The sequence below is a fragment of the Astatotilapia calliptera genome, chromosome 3 (assembly GCF_900246225.1).
Source record: "Astatotilapia calliptera chromosome 3, fAstCal1.2, whole genome shotgun sequence".
NCBI classification, from domain to species: Eukaryota; Metazoa; Chordata; class Actinopteri; order Cichliformes; family Cichlidae; genus Astatotilapia; species Astatotilapia calliptera.
This window is the reverse complement of record NC_039304.1, coordinates 17,314,856-17,341,048: the sequence shown is the minus strand read 5'-3', so window position 1 is coordinate 17,341,048 and position 26,193 is coordinate 17,314,856. Positions and strand designations below refer to the sequence as shown.

Below are 26,193 nucleotides of genomic sequence, written 5' to 3'. Positions count from 1 at the left end.
AGTCGGCTTGGGGTTGTTACAATGATGTTACAATAAAAGCCAGCTAATTTCTCCTTACAATTGTTCAATAATGAAAAAAGTTTGTTGGTCGCAGCCTCGATTGCTACAGTAAATAAAACACACGGTGAGTTTATTCCTAATAAATAAATTAAAAAGTTGTTTTATGCACACAACATAAAATACCCAATTAAAGAACACTTATATGCCAAGGTTGCAACTGGCTGGAATAAAAACAAGATTAACCTTTGTGGGGAACAGAAAATCACACGGCAAAGGCCGTATATTTAATAAGTGAGCCTGTCACCTTGTAACTAAATTGATAACAAGAGATGAGATGCAATCAGGATCTATCAGAGTCACCTCAGCGGACGACAGTGATTGATCGATCACATATTCGCCTCTCTTCCGAGTTATTTATCCAAGCAGCGTGTCGCAGTGTCAGACAACCCTTCTTTTTTTAATCAGAAAGAAGCTGATGGTTGCCTTTCACAACTTTTTATTATTATTTATTATTATTATTATTGTTGCGAGTCTGTTTTCTGTGTTGTCTGTGCCCCATAGCAGCAGGGGTGTGTCTAAATGGAGATGTATGTGGTGGCACTTGCCCTGGTTGTAAGTAGATGGCAACAGATTTTTGCATTTCATTCATCACAAGCAGATTTCACACAGTTGATAACGCGACTGCGTTCAATCACAAACCGACTGAATACTAGAGACTGGCTTCTGATTGTTTCTTATTTATTGCCACTTTGATGCATCAAAGTTGCTTCGAAGACAGCAACTGACTGCAATTGGTGCAGACCTGGTCCCCGTCTCAGAAGCAGTTATTTCAAAGGCAAGGATTGCGAGTTAAGTGCACAAAGTTGCAGCTGCAGTCTCCAACCATGGTGTTTTTCTAGTGTGACTGCAGAACAATGTGTCATTGCAAGTATACAATGAGAGTAATAGAATATGAATCTAAATGAACTCTCAGGGCAGCCATATTTCCGATGCATGTTTAAAATGAATAAAATAAGAAATTAAAATCATTACAACTTGCTGAAGTTGCATCTAATTTTCTGACTCTCTCTGCATTAAAAGTCACCTCTATAAAAGGCGGTCCATCTGCTTTTCTTTTCTGATGCTGTCACAGTGCAAGCAACACACTACTAATGACACTTTAATGACAGTCTTATCAACCAGGCACAGTTTAGTCGTTTAAATTGTGGAAATCGGGAATAATACGAGCTAATTAAGGAGTGTCGCTTAGAGTTTTATCATTTTAGATAACAAGGACGCTTCTAGTTTTTATGCACATTAATTGAAGAGTCTGTGGAGGAAGTTGTGCCGTCTCCCAGAACTCCCAGCATTCCTTTCACTCTTTGTCTCTTCCCCTCCGTCATTAGCAGACTGCCCTGTGAGCTCAGCTGAAAGCAGAGTTTCAGTCAGTGGGCTCTTTGTGGGCGAGCCTGTGATACAGTTCAGTAAAGCTGCATTGTAAGACTTTTACAAACCTTCTTGTGAATAAGATTCAAGAGAAATATAATGGGAGGCTAAAAGCTCCTTAAACCTGTTCCGTTCTGCTCGTGTCATGTCATGAATTTTTACCTTTGCAGGTTGCTCGTGGGTTTTGTGTGCTACTCGAATATGATCAATTAAAAAATGTCTTTTTTCTTCTTTCAGCCTTGGAGGATGAATTAGACTTTGCCCTTGGGAAACAAACGCCTGCCTTTCTCAGGAAATGTGTCTGCTACATTCGCAAGATCTCCAACTTTGACCGCTTCGCCAAACTCCCTGAGATGGCTCGCTACATGGACATCGTGGTCAGCAGCGATCGGGTCATGCGCAACCAGGAGGCCTACGAACGCCTCCTGAAGGTGCGGGATGAGTTCATCCCCACGGTCGTGGCCGCCTCCAATCTCCGCGTCTATTCTTCTGTCACCCACTGCGACATGAAGTTAGGCTACTCCCAAGAAGTGGAAAGCCACTATGTAGAAGGTCTGTGCAAGCAGTTCTACGAGGACATGGTGGACATCATCCAGGCCACGGTCCAGCAGAACTTTGACACGGAGTCTGACCCGCTGTACGACGAGATCCTGCAGCACCTGTCCCTGTGTAAGTCCTACGCGGCCCTCTACGAGTACAAGACCGAGTCTCTGGATTACGTGCAGGAGTATCTGATGCCATCTAAGGGGAGCAGGACAAGCCCTCTAGTGGTGTACGGGGGACCCTGCACCGGAAAGACGCTGCTGCTGTCCGAGGTGGCAAAACAGGTGAGGCATGCAGGCGGTAACTTCGTCTTTTTGTGCCACCCACGTCTCAGTTTTCCTCTCATTTTGGCTCTCGCTGTGCGTTCGCGCTCGTCTGTCTGATCCAAGCATGTGTCCATCTTTGTACAACAGAGCATGAGGGAGCGTGCGACTGTTCATCTCTTCTCATCAAACGCTTGCTTGACCATCTGTGTGTCTGCCAAGAGGCAGTCCATCACCATGCACATGCTTCTAATTTCCCACGAAGCCATGCAACTGCGTGTGTACACGTTTGCCTACATCTGTGTGGAACTTCTGGAAAGTTTGCTTATTGAAACAGTTGCAATGGGTACATTTATTGTTCAGTGGAAGCCAATGTGTGTGTGTGTGGACTTCTCTTTGTGCACACGCACCTCACTCTCTGTTCACTCTCCGGCTTTTGTGTGCCATCTGGCCGCCCGGCTACATTAAGATCACACTGTAGCCAAGATCACACAGCAGACACCCACACATCCACCCCTCCTGTCCAACCTTTGTAATAAATCTCACATTTATTTTAAGCACCATTCAAGTATTTGCCCAAAAGCGGAGCTATAGAGGTGGTATAAAAATGTTACAAGGTGCAACAAAATGATGATGAAAGCCTAAAGTTCAGCGGTAAAGATTTCCGGGAGACGACAGGAAAAGTTTTAAACTTCAAAGTAAAAGGATGAGTGGGAGGGTGTAAGAAGACGCTGCAGTTTAAACAGCAACATTAAAACGATCTATGGTATGGGCTGCTTATCTGTTTTCTACGATCTGGTGACTGTGGACGCCGTCCGAGTACAGTGAACTCGTTGTCGTGTTCAGGACACCAGTTTGAGATGATTGTGTTGCCATCAGAAGATGGTTCACTGTGGTCATACACAATCACACCACAGCAAGCCTGAACTGCTTTCACGTTGTTTACACCAAATTCTGACCCAACATCTGAAAGCTGCGGCAGAAATCGAGACTCATGAGATCAGGCAACATTTTTACAATCTTCTATTTTGTTTTGGTGAATCTTTTTTCAAACGTTATCCTCAGTTTCCTGTTCTTAGCTGATAGGAGAGGCACTCAGTGTGGTTTTCTGCTGCCACAGCTCATCTGCTTCAGGGATTCGCAGGTGTTTTTCTGCATATCTTAGCTGCAACAAGTGGTTATTTGACTTATTGTTGCCTTCCTATCACCTTAAAGCAGTCTGATCTTTCCCTGATGATCTTTGATGTCAACAAGGCGTTTTCGCACAGAGATCTTTCTCTCTAAACTCTAGAGACGGTTAGTGGAAAAATCCCAGCAGATCGGCAGTTTATGGAATACTCACACCAGCATCTCTGGTACCAACAACAATGCTCAGTTTGAACTTCAGCATTAACCCGTGTATTAGTCTCCAGGCACTTTCAGCAAATTAGTAAGAAAATAAATGTATTTGAACTGTTCGGCGGGCCTGGGGTTGATGAGAAAGGGACGCTGTTAGATTCAAGGAGCTTAATAAGGTGTAGAAGCTTGCAGCCACTCGAGGCCGGTGTGCACGACTCACACTGGGCCTGTTGGGTTTGTTTCATTTGAATCCAAGCTTAGGCAAAGCTGGGTCTGCTGGAAAATATAGATCTGTGTTCCTCCACACTGTGGTGTGTTTGTGGAGAGAAGAGCATTTTTATTACGAAACAATTTAACGGAAATGTAAACGCTACAAATGATTATTTAATAACCGTCAGCTATTTCCTCTAAATAGCATATTTTATTACCCTGCTTCTCTGTGAAGCATCTGTGATGGAGAAGACCCGGACAGCCAGCACACAATCTTCATTTCCATCTGAAGATGAGGTGCACTGCATATCTATTTAACTATGTCTTTGATGTGTAATGTAGTATTTAGCCAGTCCCAGTCAAAATGTCCTACACTGGTGTTAGAGTTTGGACTGTTTTATTCTAGTAATACTGATTTTCTTTGCACACTTTAAGGAAGTAGCTGAAAAGAATGAAAGGACAAAGACTGGATTTTTTATTTGGAGCTTAAATACCTCAGTTCTCAGAGTAGCTTTAGGCCTCGGTCGTGTTTTATGATGATAACAGATGTGCGAGGAAATAAAACAGATTTTCATATCATCACCCAAACCACACAGAAATGCAGAATTAAGATAAATATATCGGATGATAAATTAAACTAGCCGTTAAGGAGACTTTAATAGCGTAATACACAGCAATAGGTAATGGGTTCCTAAGAGTGGAATGGCTGCTTTGGCACAGTTAGAGATTACTGGCTATGCAGAAATTAGTCTTTAGAGGCTGCTGAGTTTGCGGCTCGTGATAATCGTCGGCATTTAGTGTACTTAAGGATCGGGTTAATTAAAGTTATGCACATTTATAATCAAGTCACTTTCAAAACAAATGTGCGTTTTATAGTTCTGTGGTGTTTCTGTTGCGGTTATGTTGCATTTTATGTATGTGCTATATTAGTTGGTTGTAATTAAGATGGATGTAGCTACGCTCAGTGGTTTCAGAAGTCCTGTTTTGAAGCCTCGAGATCAACATTTTCCCCGCTGTCTGATTGGTATTTTAAAAGCCAGGCGTGGATATGACAGTGTAACAGCGTGCTCATTGGCTAATCACTTATCAATCACCTTGTTAGTCAATGAGCATATCCTGGATAATCAAAGATTGGATTAGCCGCTTTCCCATAGACTTCTTTACAGTCTTTCTTCTTCAGCTCTCGCCCCCTGGTGACCATTAAGAAGAATGCAGGCTTAAGGCACCTCGTCATCAGTGTCACGTTTCAAACCTGTAACAGCCGATTTAGACTCATTCCAGTTGGACATGGAACTGGAAACCCCTTTTAACCCTACGCCGTAACCTTCCACGTAACCTGACATGCACTTCCCGGGACATGTAACTACACGCAGGGTCAGTGCACGCCAGGACGACTGAGCAGTGTCGAAGGTTATGGGTTAAAAGAGGTTTCTGGTTACATTAAGTTATGACATAGATTCATTTTCTCTCCTGGATACTCCCTCTTTTTCTTTTTTTTGATAGTTTCAGAAATGCTCCCTTCAGGAATTTGCTGACACGTTTTCATTTGGGACAGGGTTGTTATTCTCTTACTGAAACGTAACATGTGAAACAAACACCAACGAAGACTATAACAATGACGTCGCCCTTTATATAGGTTTGCAGTTGGAAAAATCTACACAGCCAAAACAATAAGAAACGGACTCTTTTTTTTATAAGTTCACAGAACGGATTATTTTGCTATCACGAAAAACGCCTGTTAGCCTTGAGAAACACATTGTCATTGTCTCACCTGGTGCCCAGGTGCTCTATGTGCGTGTGTGTGTGCTGCTGCTCTCTTTTGTTCATCCTGCATCTGTGTGAACATAGCTCCTCACAGCTGCTAACACACTGCTGTGTTGCCTGGCTCACTGACGTTTGTAAATGTGCAGTTCCTAGTGTTAGAAATCCTTTATTTTGTGTGCCATACTGTTTGCTCTGCTGAACAACTTCTGTGTTACTGTTAACTGTCGTCTTTCATTGATGTAAGTCAGTCATGTGATTACAGCTGTGAGTGAGAAGCGTGCACAGTTAATACCATTTGCAGCAGAATGTCACCTCCCCTTGATCCTGGTTCTGCTGGAAGTTTCTTCCTGTTAAAAGGGAGTTTTTTCTTCTCCCTGTCAACAAGTGCTTGCTCGTAGGGAGTTATGTGATTATTTATAATTTCTCTGTATTATTGTAGGCTCTTTACATTACCATATAAACACCCAGCACCAGCCTGGTGTTCCAGGTTTGCAGAAGCAAAGCTTTTAAACATTTTCTACAGTGTTATGAGTTTGCTGTTTTATTGCATTTCAAGTCCTTCAAATTCATTTTTTTTTTTTTACTTCTATGTTGGTAATAAAAGCCTGGACACCTTGAACGCAGCGTTGCTAAAATAAACCGATTGTGCACAAAGACAGCCTGTTGTGAGGATGTCTATCATTATAATGTGCTGAAGTACAGTTAGCGTCATGCAGTAACTTTAAAAAATATTTATCTTTGAGCACAGGAAACTGAGACTTTGTATTTGACAGTATACTATTCAAACAGAAGGTCTTAGAAACAAAAGCCGTGCTCTAATGTAAACCTGCCTGAGAATAAAGGCTGTTATCTTCTGCCTGCTGAGTTAAATAAAGGTGCCAGACACTGTTTGAGGAAAAATGTTAAATGATTTTTCTACACATATGTTTGGTCTTTGATATTTACAGTTTTATAAATTCAGCGTCTGCTCACATTCCTTACCCGCAGAATGAGGAATGGAGATGCAAACACATGTAAAACATAACATTTTAAATACGCAGTAGACCGAATCTGTCTGTGTGTGTCTGTCTTTTTCTCTCCCTCTCTCTCAAACTCACTGAAAGTCAAATGTGGAGTGTCTTCGTGTTGCCCTGAATATGTCAGTTAACATTTTTAATGTCAAATGAAATCTCTTCTGGGCCATTTAATGAATTCATGACTGAAATTATAAGATCACTATAGCTTCAAAACTAGAGTAGTTCTCATTTACAGAATATTTTAACAGAGTGTTACACATTACACATGTCCAGTAACTAGAAAATGATTAAAAATGGTTTCCATGTTGGATTTATCCATAGTAATAATCTCTCAATGCTGTTTTTCAGGCCTACACGTGGCTGCAGAACGAGATGGGCCCTGAAAGCGACCCAGTGGTCATTGTTCGTTATATCGGCTCCAGCCAGCTCTCCACAGACCTACGAACCCTCCTCCAGAGCATCTGTGAACAGATTGCATTAAACTACCGCTGCCTGATTCACTTTTTGCCTAACAAGATTCAGGAGATGAAGGAACTCCTGATCAACCTCTTAGGGGAACCGTCATTCCACAGGCCCTTGGTCATTGTCCTAGACGCCCTGGAGCAGCTCTCTGAAGCTGATGAAGCTCGCAAGCTGTGGTGGCTCCCCATACACCTCCCTCGGACGGTCCGCATTGTGGTGTCAACATTGCCCAATAAACACGGCATCCTGCAGAAGCTTCGCCACCTCATCCATGATGAGGGGTATTACGTTGAATTAATCCAGAGAGACCGCAAAGTCTGCAGTCAGACATTAAAGCAGCAACTGCTGGGGGTGAAGAGAAAGGTCACCTCAGGCCAGCAGATCTATGTCAATGAGGCACTTGCCAAGTGTACTTTGCCAATGTTTGTTAACCTCATCTACAGGGAAGTAGTTCACTGGAGGTCACATAAAGATGTGGACGATAAGTCGCTCTGTTCGACGGTGCACGAAAGCATAGAGCAGTTGTTCTACTCTGTGGAAAACAAGTTAGGCCAACGATTTGTCTTCAGAGCACTAGGGTATATCACCATGGCAAAGGCTGGGCTAACTGAAGTTGAGCTGGAAGATATCCTGTCCCTTGATAACATAGTTCTTGGTGATGTCATTGTGGCAACTTACCTCAAAAACCCATTGAGAATCGCCTATGACTTGATTGCGAAGCTCAGAGAGGAGCTTGAGGGGTATCTGGTGGAACGTCAGGTACGGAACGTCACTTTGATGGTCTGGGCCAACAGGCACCTGCACCTTATTGCCCAGAAGCTGTACCTTAGCAATGAGGAGGACGTGCATCAGATGCATAGCCTCTTAGCTGAGTATTTTCTAGGGGCATGGTCAGGGGGCAGAAAGAAGATCTTTACCTATGATAACAACCATTTCACTTCCTTGAACATTTCTCATCACAAAAACCCTCACCATCAGCAGTCCCATGAAAAGACATCTTCTGATAAGTACTCCTATGACAGACAGACTCCTGAACAACCTTGGGTGTTCCAGTGCAACCTTTTGGAGCCTGACATTTTCTTTGTCAACCACAGAAAAATGACAGAGCTGGTGTACCACCTTACCAGGAGTGGGCGTACAGATGACCTCATGTTTGGTGTCATAATGAACTTCAGCTGGCTCTACACAATGATCAAGATTGGCCAGTTTGAAAAGGCTCTAACAGACATTGACCTAGCTTACAGTTACACCCAAGAGAAAGAGCTGAAGTTTTTAGCCACAACTCTCCGTAGCATCAAAGTAAAAGTGCTGAAGAATCCGGCGTCGCTGTCTGCAGAGCTGCAGCAAAGACTTCTGCCAGTTGTCACCTCCCTGCCTAAACTCAGACACCTCCTTCTGGAGTGTGACAAAGATGGCCCAAAGTACTGCTCTATTGTGCCTCTCCACTCCTCTATGGATGTTACTTACAGTCCAGAGAGGCTTCCTCTTTGCTCCAGCTACATGCAGATTGTGGAGATCCTGCCCACTCTAGCCCCAAACATAGTCCTCGTAGCACTGGAAGATGGATCTGTCAGCACCTGGGATGTAGAGAGCAGGCAACTTCTACGGCAGATCGACACAGCCAGATCTGTTGTGCTGGGAATCAGGTTAACCTCTGATGAGAAGTATCTGGTTGTGGCCACAACTAAAAACACACTGCTCATCTATGATAATCACAAGTCCTGCCTTTTATCTGAGGTTGAAATCAAGGGCTCCAAGCATGCTGGCATCACTGGTGGCGTTGCTTTCATTAACGGTTTTACTTTATCTACCCATCATGCTTTGGCATGGCTTGAGGCTAGTAAAGATGTGAACGTCATTGACCTCCTCTATGGTTGGCCTTTGTACCAGTTCCACTGCTGGTATGAGGTGACTTGTGTCCAGTGCTCGCCAGATGGAATGTATGCCTTCTGTGGCCAGTACCTCAACACGGTCTCCATCTTTCATCTTGGAAATGGTGACAAGTTGGCCACTGTGACGTCTGAGTTTTCTGGAGGGTTTGTCAAGTCCATTCTTGTACTCGACACTCTCAGCCAAATGGTGATGATTGACAATGAAGGCAGTTTGTCCGTGTGGAACACCAAAGAGGTCACTAACCCGAAGCTGATGGAGGATTATGATTGTAGAGGGGATGAGACCGAAGTAGTGGGCATTGAGTTAGCAGAAGACCAACGTTCCATTCTCATTTGCAAGGCTCGAAGTATAGAGGTGCTGGACACAAAAGTATGGAAGATGGTAGAAAAGTTTAAAGCCAAACGTAGTGAACGCTTTGTTGCCGCTGTACTCTCCAAGAATGGCCAAAGCATTGTGGCCTCCATGGAAAATACCTCCTCTATCTTTGTCTGGAGGAGAGACAGTGGACAGTGCATGGCTAGCCTGATTGAGATCTCAGGGGCTATCGTGAAACTCATCAAATCAATCCACCACAACTTGCTCCTTTCGGTTGCCAGCAGTGGAGTTCTGTCTGTTTGGGACATTGATATCATCACCGCCATGTCCAACATTGACAAAACAGGGAAGAAGATCCAGACCTTGCAGCTGTCTGGCAGAGAGGACTATGTGTTTACCATGGACGGCTCAGAAGCTGTCCACAAGTGGAACTTTAGCACTGGCTTCATTGAGACAGTCTTTAAGCACGAGGGCATAGTAGAGAACTGTGTCCTAACCTCCTCAGGGGATCTCATGGTGACCTCGGATGACAAGTCCAGTCAGTATGTCTGGCAAACCAACACAGGAGAAAACATCTTCCGTATCAATGGACAGAGAATATCACAATTGTTAATTACGCACAATGACCAGTTTGTGGTGTCCCTTTGTGAGCAGAATGCCTCCAGAGTGTGGAGGCTTGCTACGGGGCACAAAGTCTGCAACATCTTAGTTACCCTCCAGAATGCACTGATCACCACAGCGAACACTTTCCTTGTGGGAACGTCAAAAAACAAGCTTCTCGCTGTCAGCCTGTGGTCAGGCAGCGTATCAAAGAAGTTTGTCTGCGATGATGGCATTACCATTGTCAACTTCAAACTCATTCCCGACTGCCCTGACTGTGTAGTCTTCATCACGTCCACCGAGACAGTCTTCATCTGGAGCGTTGCAGATGAGTCCGTTTGCAGGAGAGTCCAGTTGCCAGCCAATTTCCTCAAAAATCTAGAGGACTTCCAAATCTCACCCAACGGAAAATTAGGGATTGTCTCCAAAGGTGACGAGAATATTAATGTCTTGGACCTTCACAGTGGGAAGCTCAGGCTTGTTCATGCCGCCGGTATAATTTGGCGTCAGAAGTTATCAAGAGATGGGCGTTACCTTGTATACATATGTTTCCGGAACTGTGACGAAGACGACGACGCGGGCGTTGTGTCCAACCTGATCGTGATGCGCCTTGCCGATGGCAAGAGCATTGGCACATGCTCGCTTTACAAGACCCCCACCTTCCTGTCTCTCTCCCAGCGAGCACTAAACATCATCATCGGCTTTGAGGACGGCAGCATTGGCACGTACACAGTAGTGGATCGTGTGGATGCTGCCCTCAAGATAAAGATAGCCACCTCCAACAGCCGCCAGATTGTCAACAATGCCTCCCAGAAGGTCCGTCCCAAATGCAGCAATCATTCCTTTAAGACTGTTGCCGACTGCATTTGGAGAGAGTCAACAGAGGTCTTTTCCAGGGACAGCCCCATCAACGTGTCCGACTCTGGAGAAGGTGAGTCGACAACACCTACGAAAAAGACTGAACTGCTGCAGTGACAGGTGGAGAACAGAGGAGTGGGAGGAGCTAAGGTGGGAGGGCGGAGACAGGCGACAAAGCTTAGAATCTCTGGGGTCGCAGTTGATTCTTGTTTACAGCCACGTGATTCAGCTGCAGATGTCAGCCCTATGGGTAGTTAATGGGCCGACCGGTTTTTATCGCTGCACTCAAGTTATGTATGAATTACTTCCAACTTACGACATACTTTGTTTTACGCATTAAGACTGTTAGAAAATACTGTTTTTTCAAAAGAAAACACATGTAAATCGTGTGAAGTATTAGTTTGCCATTATGTGTCCTTTTGCATTTGAAGAACAAAGTTATGATTCAGAAGTCTCGTTCAAACATTTACAAAGCCATTCCAGTGATCTCAGCCACTATCATCCTACCATATCTTTATTTATATTGTGCACATTAAGCCATACTGTTGTTCGTAAAAGAGTATATTCATGTTTGTATTAATATCAGGCTGTACTGTACAAAATGGAAGAACTATGAACATATGTACATGTCTCTTTTTGGCTGCTGCAATTTGTCCTTAAAAAAACTAAACAAAAAAGTTATGTTGTGCTTAATGCAATCAAAGTGAGTGCCTGGAATTTAAAATGTTCTTTATGTGCAGATTACAAGATTTATGAAAATGCAGGGAATTTGTACACACAGTCTACGCACCGTTGCATAATACTTGCATTGACGCCAGATGTGAGCGATCAGTGTACTGGTCAACAACGCGGGAGATGGAAGGCATTGCTCTCTGTAACGATAGTTGTAGAAATTTCTTGGAACAGTTTACGTAAATTGGATGTGAATTTGCCTGCAGTTCCATCAGTTTGTCTGCTGTTCGTTTTTTTAAGGGAAACACCACTATTGAGCATAAAAGTAGCATAGCACCATGCACATTCACGCCTTAACCAGTGTATTTGCTTTAGGCTTAGTGGCGTTTGTTCAAGTGTTTCAGTATTAAAGAAAAGAGTGATTAGCCCAATGTTTCTCTGAAACAGCTCGGCCGTGTGAATATATTTAGAAGTGTAGGCTGTAGGTGGAAGCACTTTATAAGTGGTTTTTGTGAGAAATTATTAGATTTATTCATATGAGACGTATAAATTGTTGAAAGTGATCTAGGTTTGTCTTAAGATTTATCTACAGAAAGACACAAGCTATTCGGACACTTGCAGGCTACAGCGGGCTCACTTGAAATGCTAGTCTCTTCATATGTGCCTGGTATCATTACAAATGTCGATGCTGTCGTTTTAGCAGCTGACGTCATAGTGGAACAGCTTTGGTAATCAGTGGTATTAAATATGGGTCGGTACTTGACATTGTTTGTCACCCTGTGTAAAAACTTTGGACAAGACACTGAAGATTCTGAATGTGGAGGGAAAATGTATCATGTGGTGGATATTTCAGCACAGATGTAAAGCAGAAGTTACATTTTAAATGTACATTTTTAAGTTGGACTTCCTGCTTTTATTTCAAATTGCGTGCCACGTTGACACCGTTACATTTTTCTTACACATTCACCAACTTTAGTTTTCATGCTGTGTTTTTTTTCACAACTTTTCAGAAGGTGATTTCTAAATTGTTTCTGAGCTCTATTAAAGTCATTCTAGAAGAAAATCTCACCACTCAGCAGCCATCTTGCTAACACCTCCGGGCCCTTAAAACAAGTGCTAACAAGACCAACTCCTTATCTAAGTCAGTGGGGTGAGACCCATTACTTTAATCCTGTCGAGGCCACTTCAGCCAAAATGGGATTTGTATCCTGTCTGCAGTAACTTTTATGTGGTCCAAGGTGCCTCGGACCTTCCAACCTGTCCATATGTTGAAAGCTGGGAGGGGAGCAGCAACACCTTAACAAAGCAGACTGAGCACCAGTGGCATTAGACAGAGTTGGCCAATAGTGGGTTGCAAAGAATCTTGCAGATGCAATTGCACACCCTAACTGAAGGCTACTTTCAGCCACTCCTTTATTCAAACGGGGTCCCAGCGTGTAGTTCCACATATTTGATTTGGCAGATTTTTATACTGGCAACCGCTGAGGCATTTCTGTCTCCTCCCAGGATCAAACTAGGGGTCTTTCGCTTGTTAAAAAAAGGGTAAAGTACCACACTATGGAGCCACTTATTGAATTTTGCACATAGGATGGACAGAAGAGAATCAGCTGATCCATCAAATTATGCCCATTTTCAGTGATCACCTGCAACAGCAGTTACAAAGTTTAGTGACTTTGCTTTTACTAAGTTTGCACAACTTTATGGCTCAGTCTTGAGTGCCAATTTGAGCAACAGCTCTGGATCATCCTAAGAGAGCACACGCAAGTATTGGACAGCAGCTCTTAATTTTCAGCAGTCTGTCTTTACAAACATTTATGAAAGATTGAGTCTTGAAGAGCTCACTGAATTTGAGCGTGGTGCTGTAGTAGGATTCCACTGTTTCAAAAAATCTGTAAAACTTCCTAGATATTCCACCATCAGTTGTAAGTGTGGGTGGGAATGAGGAGTTTGGGAACCCCAGCAGCACAGGCACGAAGTGGCAGACTACCTAACAATAAAAAGCACGGTTGTTGATTGAGCTCCAAACCTCCTCTGGCATTAACGTCGGCACAAAAACTGTGTGCTGGGAGCTTCGTCGCATGGGTTTGCATGGCTGAGCAGCTCCCGCAGCTGTAGCGTGTTGCTGGCTCAGTACTTTCGTCCACGTAGCGTATTTCCAGCTTCTGCTGCAGCTCTTTGGAGAGGTGGGAAGCACGGCCATCTTTAAACATTCGTGTCTCTCTCTGATCTTTTTGACCCTTGCCCGATAAATCGGACCCTGATAACATTATGACATGTTGAGATCAGCTGACAGTCTGAAGGAATATTGGAACATCTTTGAGCTCGTACCTTGCAGGTGCCATGGGTGGCTTTTCTTTTTTCTCTTTTCAAAGCATGACTGTAATTGAATTTGTCTCAAGCAGTGTTGAGCTGTGGCGAGTCCAAACTTTACCGAGGCATGACAGAAACAAAAAACACACACTTTCACTTTGACATATACTTTTTAAAGGGCTATTCCATCTTATTCTATGTTTACCAGTTTTGAAGAGTTAAGATAAAGGCCCTTGGATAATTTCAAACTAAGTAGCAGCACCGAGCTTTAAAACACTTTATTTCCCTCCGACTCAAGACTTTAAAAACAGATATTCTTTCAAGTAATTTGCCAAAGTCCCGATTATAGTTTGTGATTTACTTTTGTCGACAGTTGTTTCTGAGGCTTGTACTGTAATTATATTGTTACCAAATCGTTTCAGTGTTCGACTGTGATTATGTTTATGATAGAGAAAAACTTGCTATCTTTGCTAAAGAAGTTTAAAAAAAAAAAAAGAGTCCTCTTATAAAATATATCGGAATGCCAGTTTAAGAGTATATTTGAATGTGTCCATATGGAAGCCAGTAAAAATTATTGTATGTTAAGTAACTTGAATGACTTTTAATAACTTACATGTTTGCAACTCATAGTTGACATACTGGTAATGAATGTTTCTATGTATTCTTATCGTCAGGACTGACTTACCTGTTTAGAGATTTATATTTTCATAAATGTTGTACTTACATTTTGTTACAGAGTTGTTTAACTGGAAATTCAAAGAGAAAAAGAAACTTATGTCTGAAGCAATATGAACCTAGTGTGTATGCATTGTTTGTATGAAAATTTTAATGTAATAAAATGGTTCACTTTTTGCCTCCACGCTGCCACCGCCTCTGGCCTTTTCTTTCGTTTTTGCTTTCTGCAACTAGAGGTTGCTGGACCACATTGTCATCGAGTGTCTTCTTTTAGAAATGAAAGCGTTCTTCTTGTGTGTCGAGAGATTCTCTGCTCAGCTCAAGTGCCGGTAGGTGTAAATGAAGTTGCAGAGCATGCTGTGAAACAGAAAATTCGTGAAGGTTTGTTTTTTTCCCCCCGGAGAGCCAGAAAACATTGACAGAGCTGACAGCCTTAAACACACACACACACTGAACCGAGCTGTAAAATCATTTGATTGGTCAGTAATTGCTCTTCTGCACAAGATGCCCAATGCCAGACAAGCGTGGCGAATATCTCTCCAACGCCGGCTGACGTTGTCATTGTAATTAGGCGATGCGTGTGCGGTGCACCTGTACGCTGCCCTGCACTTGCACACGCTCGCCGAGACACACAAACCTGCACCGTAAACACATCCAGGATCAACCCGTGATTAGCCAATAAAATCCTGTTGCTTTGGGCTACCATTTTAATTTCCCAGTGGTCTAACTCTAAGCAGATCCGTGTGTGTGACCGTGTGTGTGTGTGTGTCCTGTCTCCACAGCAACATCAGGTCCACAGCAGTCACAGGCTTGGCCACGCCTCCTATTGTAATGACGGTGAGCTCATGTCTGTTGGCTGTTGGGGCTGCTTCCAGTCATTAGGACAACAAGGGCTTGACTATCGCTAGCACATTCCACCTGCAGAGCCACACAGGCCTGTAATTACACCACTTTGTTTGTTCAATGGGAGGTCTCTGCAGGTCACATGGTGCACCGATGTGTGCGCGTGCATGCATGTTTGTCCTACAATAGGTACAGTTTGTCATTACCTTTTATTTACCCAGCCCTATAAATAGCCACTTCACTGTCAGCAGCATTGAGCCGTCCTTTTTGTCATCCTTGTATTTTTTCAAGTGTGACCTGTATTTCCTGTGATGGGAAAGCCTGTGACTCACCCATATCTTCCTCTCTCCCCCTCCCTACAAGTACACTGTGGCACACCAGATAAACCAGCCACAACTAAACACTTTAACCCCACGGGCACCTGAAATTTAAACAAACTCTTCTTAAAAAGAAAAGAGAAAAAAAAACCCTGAATCATATGGTTGTAAGACGCTTTGTATTTGCCTAACTAAAAGCTTTTCGCCAAATACGGGGTGTTTGCACAGGGAGATCACATCAATCTTGTGCCAGTTGCGGGCAAATATTGTATCTGCGAGGAGAGTTACGATGAATCCCATAAATGGAGCGCGACCGCTCATCTCTCATTATCTCGTATTCTCTCCTCTCATCAGCCCGTTGCAGAAGCGCCAAACCTCAGTTACAACTACCAACAAGCCCTGACCTAGTTCCTCTGAAGCACGCCGGGAGCAGAGACGTGTGAGGAAGGCGCTCCTGTCCGAGTCTGCACCTCTGTTTCCATTCCAGGTGAACAGCTGGAAATGGGAGATGTTCGAGGAGCTGTTTGCTCGTGACAGGTTAAAGAGATTACAGTGTCTGCCGTGCGCTGCAGCATTTAGGGGAGAGTTGATGTGATCACAGAAGAGAAAGTCAGACATTATATGGGGTGGACAGCGACCTTCATTTACTAATTGTTCTTATTTTTCTTCTGTTTTCTTGCTTTATATCGATCGGATCAGTGACAAAATTTAGGAGGCAAACACTGGTCTAGCCGTGACTCAGTTCATGTCAAAGTCCATGTACGTTTCTGCAGACTGACACGTCACGCCCGACAATGAGGATATTCAACAGTGTGACATGGGATCAAAGCTTTCTGAAACTGCAGAAGTGACTAAGCTTTAATAAGTGTTGTTGTTTTGGCAGGAGAAAAGGTCAAGACCACAAAGTCGGGGTTTCTGAAACCATGAATGTTTGCCTTTAGAAAGCCCAAAGCTGAATCCTTGACCTTGGAAACAGCAGGGGAGAAAAACATCGGACCACATTTAGTAGCTTTTTACACAGATACTAAAGGTGGTGGAACAGTTTCAAAAGCGTGGCATGAGCTATTTTCTTAGCTGCTATAGAGTTGAAACAAAACGCAATGAAATATAAGTATTTTTTTTGGTTAAAACAAAATCTTGCTGTAAGAATATAGGCATTTAAATGTTACGTAAAGTATTTGAAAGTTGAGAGAAATACATGTCTTAGGTGCACCTTGGTAGTAGTCGGTTAGAACCTTTTTCCTTCTGGACTACCTTCATTCTTTGTGGCATAGATTCAACAAGATGCTGGAAACGTTCAGGGATTTTGGTCCACGTTGACATGATAGCATCATCTGTAATGCCAGTCTTCCCGTCTGCAAACAGCGAGCCCAGCACAAACATGCTCTGTTGGATCTGGTGACTGTGGAGGTTACTTAAGTACAGAGAACTCTTTGTCCTGTTTAAGAAACCAGTTTGACTTTTTTGACTTAGCAGCAGCCATCACAACATGGCTACACCCTTACACCACGAGCAGCCTGAAACATTGATACAAGTCAGAATGGATTCATGCTTTCATGTTGCCAAATCTTTACTCTACCCGGATGTTGCAGCAGAAATTGAGACTCAACAGACCAGGCGACATTTTTCTAAACTTCTGTTGTCCAATTTTGCTGAATCTGTGCAAACTGTAGCTTCAAGTTTTCTCTCCCTAGCTAACAGAAGCAGCATGTGGTCTTCTGCTTTTTGTAACCAATCAGCTTCAGAGTTCAACATATTGTGCATTCACAGATGCTCTTCTGCATAGGAGTGGTTATTCGACCGTCTCATTCCTATCAGCTCAAAGCAGTCTGGCCGTTCTGCTCTGACCTCTGACATCAACAAGGTATTTTCTCCCAGAGAACCGCCCCTCATTCTCTATAAACAGAGATGGTTGGGTGGGAAAATGCCAGAAGATCACCAGTTTTTGGAACACTTGCACTAATAAAGCAACTTAAATCACCCATTGTGATGCTCGGTTTAAACTTCAGCACGTCATCTTGACCATGTGTAGATGCCTAAAAGCACTGACTTATTGCTACGTGTTTGCCTGATTAGACATTTGCATTAACAAGCAGTTGAACAAGGGTATCAATCAAAGTGTCCATTGAGTAGATCCTTCTCAAAGAGAATCTCCCAGAACCCTGTGACAAAAAAACAACACGGAATAAGCACAGCAATGATATTAATCGGCCTGCATCAATTTGTAAAGAAATAAAAAGGTGTAAACATGACAAGAAGTTCTTTACGGTTCAGCTTCATATTTAGCAGATACATCTGATCCATACAACATAATGAATGAACTCATGTCCCCAAATTCTTTAAACTTGTATTTTTTCAGCGACTTAAAGTGTCCGTCCATCCTTCGTCTGCATGAAACCTTCATTCTGCTCAAGAATGAAAGTTAAACATAGAAAACAAGAAGGAAGCAGTGGAGTGAAAACAGACTGAAAGTATTTATGCGGCACCACAGGCTGTATCTTTGAACATGTCTAGGAGGGGACTACTTTGCATCCAATGCGTAACATTGTTGTCATGTTTTGTCTCTTTACCGGAATGTTAGATGTCATCCTGTCAAAAGCTGCCAGAGTGGAAAAATGCCTCCACTGTAGTTTAAGTTTTTCTTTTCCAAAAGCACACACACACACACACACACACACACACACACACACACACACACACACACACACACACACACACACACACACACTAGACTGATGCCACTTAAGCCTTGTTCCACAATTAAAGGAGAACACCCAAAAGACACTTTCTTCCTGTTATTACATTACTGTCTTTTGTAACACAGCTCCAATGAAGTTTAAAAAAAATTTTTTTTGATCCCTTCAAGGATGAACTTACTCTGTGCATCTGTATACACTCAAACTTTTTTTTTTAGTTGCATGTCATTATTAGGAAAGTAATTTGTCCCGTAAAAAGTTGCTCGTCCATCCTGCTAATAAATCAATATTTAATAAGAGTGTCGCTTAAGGATCCAGACCAACACACATATACATTCTTGTTGTTATTTTCCTGAGATTTCCTCTAAAAAAAGTTAAGATTTCATTCATTTGCACAATAATAAGTAATGTGAGAGTTACTTTTAAGCCAAACTCATCCAGGAAGTGCACTTCTTCCTTTTTCTTTCTTTTCTGGATGGATGCCAGGCTGCTTTAAGGGGAGAGGGAGTCTCAACTCTAATCACTTCCAAGTCAGATGATCAACTGTGGTCAGGTGGTGGCTTGTCAAGCTGGACGTGGGTTAGGTGGTCAAGACAGGAAGTCACATTAAACGTAAATGACGTTCATTCCACTCAGTTTTAATTCCTTCACCCACGGATTAGACCCACTTCATTAAAGCTTCATACAAACTTAAGCCACTGTGCCAGATATCAATATGCCTGTTAGAGGTGACTTTTATCTGGTACTAATCTGAATTACAGTGATGCTGTGCTTTTTAACAGAAGTGCATAGCCTTCATCACTACAATATGTTCATGATTGTGATCTCTTAAAGCAAATAATTCTTGTAATGATAAGAAAGAGAGGATTAAGAAGAAGGAAAATAGAAGAAAATGTATTTCCAATTTTGAAAATATGTTATTTGGCAACAGATTCGCAATCCACAAAACATTATACATGTATATAGTGTATATATCATTACTAAAATTTATTTATGTGTTCTAATTTTAAAAGTTTTGATCTTGATACACTGTTTCAGGGGTCAAATACTGCTTTTATGGGCATGTTTAAAAACTGACGTCAGAGTGTGTAAAAAATGCAAAGGCAGGCATGCAAATAGATATTTAAATCAAAAACAAGGGAGGGAAATTAATGCTAAAAAAAGACACTGAAAGAAATCACTATGCCAATTTATAGATATATTAAAAAAAATATAACAATACTTTTTTTTAAATCGAAATGTTAGGAAATCTCATGTCATTTTCTTGTAATCCATCAATTATGACAAATATTCTAAAATTACCAATAAGAAAATAGGTTTTACAAGATTTAACACCTCAATAAAATAAAATACAATATACACCTCTCTAAGGTAAAAACTTCAAAATATAAGAAGCCGAATTAACTATAAAAATAAAGCTGATAAAAAGGTTTTTTTTTTTTAAAAAAAAGACGCTATAAGAAGCTGGACGTAAATTAATGAGGTGGGATACAATCACTCAACATTATATATGCAGATAGTTGCAGCTCTTTTATGTCTTTTTATTATAATAAGTTAAATAAAATTAAAATCAAGTTAGCAAAGAAGAAGGGTGCTTTGTAGCTTTTACTGTGAAGGGTGTAACAGGAAGTAGCTCCGCTTTGGTCCACTAGTTTCCCGGAGTAACTCCCCATCAGCGCGCTCCTGCCCGCACCGGAGACATGGGACTGAGGAGTCACCGAGGGGGAAACTCTTCAGCGACTCAACACAACAAACCAAACTAAGGAAAGCAGCTGTGGCTCACCATGTCGTCCGGACTCTTAATTTTCTTACCTGAGTTTTTAACTTTAACTCAGTGACTTTAAAAAAAAAAAAAGGACCGGAAGAGAAGCTAGATAAATGACATCCGTGCATTTTTGATTACCTGGGGCAAAGTGCCACACCTTCGCTCACCAAGACAGGTAGGTTGAAACAGTGTTAGTTTTATTGCTAATCTTCGTTTGCTGCTTACAGTGAGTTTGAAAAAGCTGAATTTGAAAAGTGTTGCTGAGATGTTATTAAAGTGCTGTTTGACGGTTGTTCACCGTCAACAGGTGGACCGGTGCTGTGATGTCAGCCATATGGCGCAAGTGTCCACAGCAGACAGAACACAGGCACAGATAAAATAAAATGTAAGTGTGTTACAGTCGTGCTGTGCCACAGCAAAACAAACTTTAATGTTTAAAACACACACATGGTTTTAGAGTATTTTGATTAGCATAGCTACAATTTGAGGCATTTTTTACAGTGACAGTGGAGGTGTGAGTGCACCTGCTGCACGTAGGACTCTTTAACCTACTGCGCTAAAACAACTAATGGAAATATAGGTATGTCATAATTTTTTTTATAAGCTATTTTCCCAATGTAGCCCTTACCATTTATGAAAAACCTTTATAATAATTATAATAATAAAAATAGTTATTATTCTTCTCTGTCTTTTCCTGGCATGTGGGTGTAAGAAGTTTAACTACAGTGTTTGTAATTCAAATTTAAAGCATGCTTCGGTGGATGTAAGACAGGCTAAAAATTTCCATAACACCCTGAGCCCTTTGGTCATGTTCAGGTGAACTGAATGAAAGTGTTGAAAACTGTTGTTGTTGATCTTTGTTGAGTTGGAGCAGACAGGTAGAGGAGCAGGAGGAGGTTGCAAGAGGAGTGGTGTCGATGTGGTGCCCACACACACACACACTCACTCATGTACATGGCCTTGGGCTGTGTTTGCACATCTAACACGCTGGCTCAGTGAACCCAGGGTCAATGGAGACTTTGTTTCTGGGTCTGTGACCTCGTGTACAGCTGTTATATGTCAGTGATGGCGTTTAGATTATTATAGAGAGTATAAAAGATGGATGGGGCCCGCTGTGACATCATCCAGTGGTTATGGAAGTTTCCTTGGAAAGCCTCCAGTTGTCGCCATCTTGTCGCCATCTTGGCGACAACTGGACGGGTCTGAATGTGAAACTCATCAGCACTGCACGCTCATTGGTTAATGGCGTGTGACTGACAAGTAGCTTTCCGATGAGCATTTTCTTACTTTAAAAGTGACTATAAATGATTCAATATGACCAAACCTCACAACTGAGACCATAAAACCATCATGAAAGTCACAAATAAAGGAAAGCAAGGGATTTTTCTTCCCCCTAGACAACCAAAAATGTTTCTCAGAACCATTTGGTGATTTGTTGTTGTTGACTCTTAAGTCACTTTCAAGATTCCTTCAACTTGCAGTTTTGTCCAAATTATTCCACAGATTTGTTGATAAAGAAAGCCATTGATTGCAGCAAGGTGCAAAATGTTCAGGTGTGTGAGCTCCACCCCTAAAAGCTCATTTAACTTTTCAAAGTATTTTCTTTGTTGAGTAAAATTATGTCCCTAAAAATTAGCGTGGAGACTAGTGGAGTAAGGCAGGATCGAGTCACCACGCCTTGGCTGGTGATTTACACTCAGTGGTTTGTATTAGCCCATTTGCTTGCCTTTAGTGGCTGACTCCACCCACTGGCAGCTTATTACACAAACCCAGACATTTAAAGTGCATGCAAATACCATTCGCCCCAGGTCTAGTTTGCTTTGTGCTGCAGGATCAGGACACAAACATGAGAACAACTCAGTGCTGGTGTTTACATTACAGTGTAGAAAATAGCTGGCACAGGTAATGTGTCTCTTTTACGTGGACGTGTTGAAGTGTACGAGCAGAGAAATCACTAAAAGGCCAATAAGATAACAGAACAAAGAGGTGCAGCACTAAAATGACCAGAATAAGAAGGGGAAAAGGCTTAAACCAACATGAGAAGCCTTCAGCGTACTGTACGAGGCAGTGAATGTAGGGCTGCTGAGTCATAGACGACCTGCATATCCGACATCCACCGATTGTGAAATCAGTACATTTTAAAAAAACATTGATTTAGGTTTCTTAGAATTGTGTTAGTCATGTTATAGTCAACAGTGGAATTTAGTCTGTGTAGGTTCAGTGAAAATTTTCACTTTCTTTGGGTGTTTTCACACCTTTGAAGTTCAGTCCGTTTAAATCGAATTCAGGTTCTTTCTTCCCCCTCTGTGTGGTTTATATGTGCAGGTGTGAACACGGGAGTTGCACTAAGCTGTGGACTGAGGCGTACAAGTATAATTTAAACACCTTTGCATTCTGGGACGTGGCAGGGTACCGCCTACTTGTTAAGTGATGAGGTGTCAACCGTGCTTCTGTGTCCAGGCTCCTACTGCGTTACTTGAGGCTTTTATCGTGTTTTATTTAATATAAACAAGACTCTAAAAATAATCTGTGGTTTTTCCTCTGCCTTTCTGTTTTTCAACTTTACCTGTTCATGCGCAGCACATCTTTAAGGTCATGGTTTTAAACCCCACCATGTAACTACAGCCCGGCTCGCGATGTGAATCAAGATTTTGAGTGGATATACGAAGCTTAGGATCTGGAATTTTTCATAGTGAGTCATCCAGACCACGCAGTAGCATATTGATGACTAACCTCATGTTGTGGATGGATCATCTCGACCGTTCTTTTGATTGAAGTTGGCTCAGTTTTTGGCGTCTTTTTCCTGCCATGTGATTTAATTTGTGGCTGGCTGTCAGGGACCTTCAAATTGACTTTTACTGAGGGGAACAAATTTAATGTTCATCCTCCATCTTCATTCTGCTAAATGCAGGGGTAAGGAACTACAGGCCTCGAGAGCCGGTGTCCTGCAGCTTTTAGATGTGTCCTTGATCCAACACAGCTGATTTAAATGGCTAAATTAGCTCCTCAACATCTCTTGAAGTTCTCCAGAAGCCTGGTTATGACCTAATCATTTGAGTCAGGTGTGGTGACCCAGGGTGAGATCTAAAACCTGCAGGACACCAGCTCTCGAGGACTAACATTCCCTACCCCTGTGCTAATGTGTTTATATTATCCTAACTAGCTCTGTAGCTAGCCACCAAGTACCACACAATTAAATGGCACCTAGCCCAACCTCAAAAACCCTCCAAAGTTGCTGCTGTTCAGTTTTCTGTCTTTTATTCAAGTCTAAAGTATTAGCAGATTTTAGAAATCTCTCACTGAGAACTTGGTATATCGTCTTTGCATAGAAGCTAGCATGCTAACTTCTGAGGTAATAAAAAAGTCCTGAGTACATAAATGTACATGCACGGTCACTATGGGTTTGCAACTGGCTGTAAAATTAATGAGAATTCTCTGCGTTATCCACCAGGCCACACTGCTTTCTTCCTGTTTTTGCTTTTGTTGTACTTCCGACCAATGAGCTAACTAACTGTCCGAAATCACGAGGTTTGTAGTGATGTGTTTTTGCTCACTTGGAGTTTTTTCTTTTCTGATTCGGACCACAGTAAATTAACTGTAGGTGTGAAAACGCCCTTAGAGAATCCATCAAAAGGGTCATCAGGATCATTGGCAGCACTTAAAGTTCACATGATGCTAGCCTCTGTATTTGCTAGCAAGATAGCAGGTAGATAGCATTTATTAATCTGCAGCCTGATGGAAAGATTGAGGTTGAGTGAAAGAACATTTTGGGAGTATCAGGACTATGTAAGACCAGTTTGTCATGCTCTGCCACCATACAGTCAGAATAAAAGCGTGCTGATCTATTATTACCTGCTAGCTGATGATCTGAAGCCTTTACTTTAATGATAGTGACCCTCTGATGAATAAACCATTGATGTAAATCTGGCCTTTGGGAGATAAGACTTTATTGTCAGAGTAGCTATACAGCAAAACTTTGTTCCATAGCAGGCAGTGCAGTGTTTGTGTACTTTGTGGTCTGTTTGTTTTTGGTTTATCATTAACATTTATTGTGTAAATCTGACTTTCCTTTGAACGCCCTGTCACTGGATGTGCATCTGGCCTTTATTTTCTTTATAGAAGAGGGTTATTTTTATTCAAATGTTTGACTTCTGTTCAAGGGCAACAATCATCAAGAAAACATGAACCAGTGTGCATTTTACATTCATTTCATCTGTTTTGCTTTGATTTATTAATTTCAAGATGATACTTCGGGCTGCTGCAAAGACCACGATTCATTATACTGAATAATTAATCAACAGTTTGGTCACTTTAAATATGTCCAAGTCCGTATCAGTGGTTAAAAGGGGTGCCTGCACGAGCTCACAAGTATATGAGATATCGTGCACGCGAAAAGCAAATGATGATAACACAAATGGAAGGATTGCGAGGAACGGAGAGGGCAAAAACACCGGCACAGGTCCAGAACGGAGCAGCAGCAGGAGCTCCACAAATCCCACATGTGCCAGTCCCTGCTTTTTAATCATTAACTTGTTTTGTTTGACCCACAGTGGGTCACCTTGGGCACCAGGAAATTCTCACTTTTCTACACAAAACAACTTAAAAATCAGTCAAAAGGAAAAAGAGCACTTCAAGTGTTCCTGTTGTGCACCATGGTGCAGTTGGTTTATGCAGATGTAAACACTGTAGTCGCACTCGGGTGTAGAGAGTGACAGCTGAGAGGAGGTTTTTGCAGTCTGGGTCCAGACGAACCCCAGAAGGGTTACTTTATGGGTGAATGTGACGGAAACCAACTACTAGGTGTACACATGTTTGGGCTTAACACCTTCCTGCAGCCAGGTATGCTTTGCATTCTGGGATGTAGCAGAGAATGTCTGCAGTACATCTTCCATATTGTTCAATAGTCCAGAACACAGCACCTTCTTCCAGTATAAGCTCTTCCTGCTCTGACCTCGTACACATCTGGCCAGTAAGCAGACAGAATGTTCTCACGTGGTTTGCAGTGACGCCTTTTAGTTCACTTGAAACTCATCAACTGATTTGGACTCAAGCAAATGGCCTATAGGTGTAAAAACCCTCTTGAAGTTGAGAGGTTTATTTCTGTTGTAAATTCATAGAAAGAGATCAGGAGACAGGGAGACGGTTAATGAAAACAGATTAAAAAAATTAATCTGCAGCAGTCTTGGTAGCAGGAAATGATTATTGTGATTTAACCAAGCAAATAAAAAGTGTGAAAACTTGAGTTTATGGTAAATTGAATCTCTGAGTTTTGTAGTGGTTTAGAGATAAAAGAATAACATCTGAAGACATCACCGTGGGGAAAATGAAAACACTTCATATTAGCTGCAGGCCTTGGTCCACTTTTTTATTAGCTGAACTTCTTTAAATTCAGTTCTGCCTGGCTGGCTGTGCGTTATTTAAAACTGAACTCTTCTCAGGCTCTTCGTGGGCTTGTTTACTTGCTAAAGCGCTGTGGAGGGCTCCTGGGTCAGGAGGATCCACGGGAGGAAAAACAGCAGCAGGTCTGTGCGCAGTGTGAGAGAGCGAGGCGAAGGGAGAGCTATTGATCAGTGTGGGCTGCTGGGTATTAGAGAGGAGACAGGACTTGTTTTCATCAGACTGCCGCCCAAGGCCATCACAAAAAGGATGTTTGTACACAGCACATCATATTACACATGCGCAAACACACACGCATGCACTCGCAGCTAAAATTAGAGGAGATATTTTCATATTTTGCAATGACACGCCGCTAACACGTTGTGTGATCGTGCACGCACTTGTTTACACAGCAGGCCGTACGTGGAGTTTAACGTGAAAAGAATGCCCGAGATTGTCCGCTAATGAGGAATGACTTCACGTAAATGGGTTGCCCTGACAACTCACCATGGATACACTCGCCTAATCACACCTGGCTCATTCAAATCAGCCACCTCAGCGTCAGCTAGCCGAGCTCACTTGTCAAACACACAAAATCCAGAGTGTCACTTTGAAGGAGAGACTCTGTCTGTCTCGTGCCACACATTGAAGAGTTCGTCCCGTCTTTGTGCGAGCTGCAGAAAATACTGATGAAATGCTCAAAAGTTCTGTGGGAAGCATTATCAGGTGTGCAAGGTTATCTCATCTTCGTTGTATAGCAAGTTATGAAAAGCAGGATAAAGCCATGGGACACTACACCGACTTTAAAATAGCGTATTGACATTTCAGCTTGATTTTAAAAGCCTCCGGGCA

General features: G+C 42.3%; 2 protein-coding genes across 11 annotated transcripts in view; both read left to right on the top strand.

Moving 5' to 3' along the window:
• nwd2 (NACHT and WD repeat domain containing 2) overlaps positions 1-14,533 on the top strand; it is a 60,322-nt gene extending 45,789 nt beyond the window's left edge. For all 8 annotated transcript variants that reach the window (XM_026162142.1, XM_026162143.1, XM_026162141.1 and 5 more), the window contains 2 exons: positions 1,663-2,252; positions 6,908-14,533. In XM_026162142.1, the coding sequence (XP_026017927.1) occupies positions 1,663-2,252; positions 6,908-10,804 (4,487 nt within the window). In that variant the 3' untranslated portion in view covers positions 10,805-14,533. The remainder of the gene's footprint in view (positions 1-1,662; positions 2,253-6,907) is intronic.
• A 5,304-nt stretch (positions 14,534-19,837) lies between these two features.
• Positions 19,838-26,193, top strand: part of LOC113018778 (uncharacterized) — a 29,747-nt gene continuing 23,391 nt past the window's right edge. The window contains exons 1-3 of one of the 3 annotated variants that reach the window (XM_026162153.1): positions 19,838-20,140; positions 20,273-20,350; positions 20,467-20,545. The gene's annotated coding sequence lies outside the window, so the exon portion shown is untranslated. The remainder of the gene's footprint in view (positions 20,141-20,272; positions 20,351-20,466; positions 20,546-26,193) is intronic. The other 2 variants (XM_026162152.1, XM_026162151.1) reach the window with 2 other exon arrangements.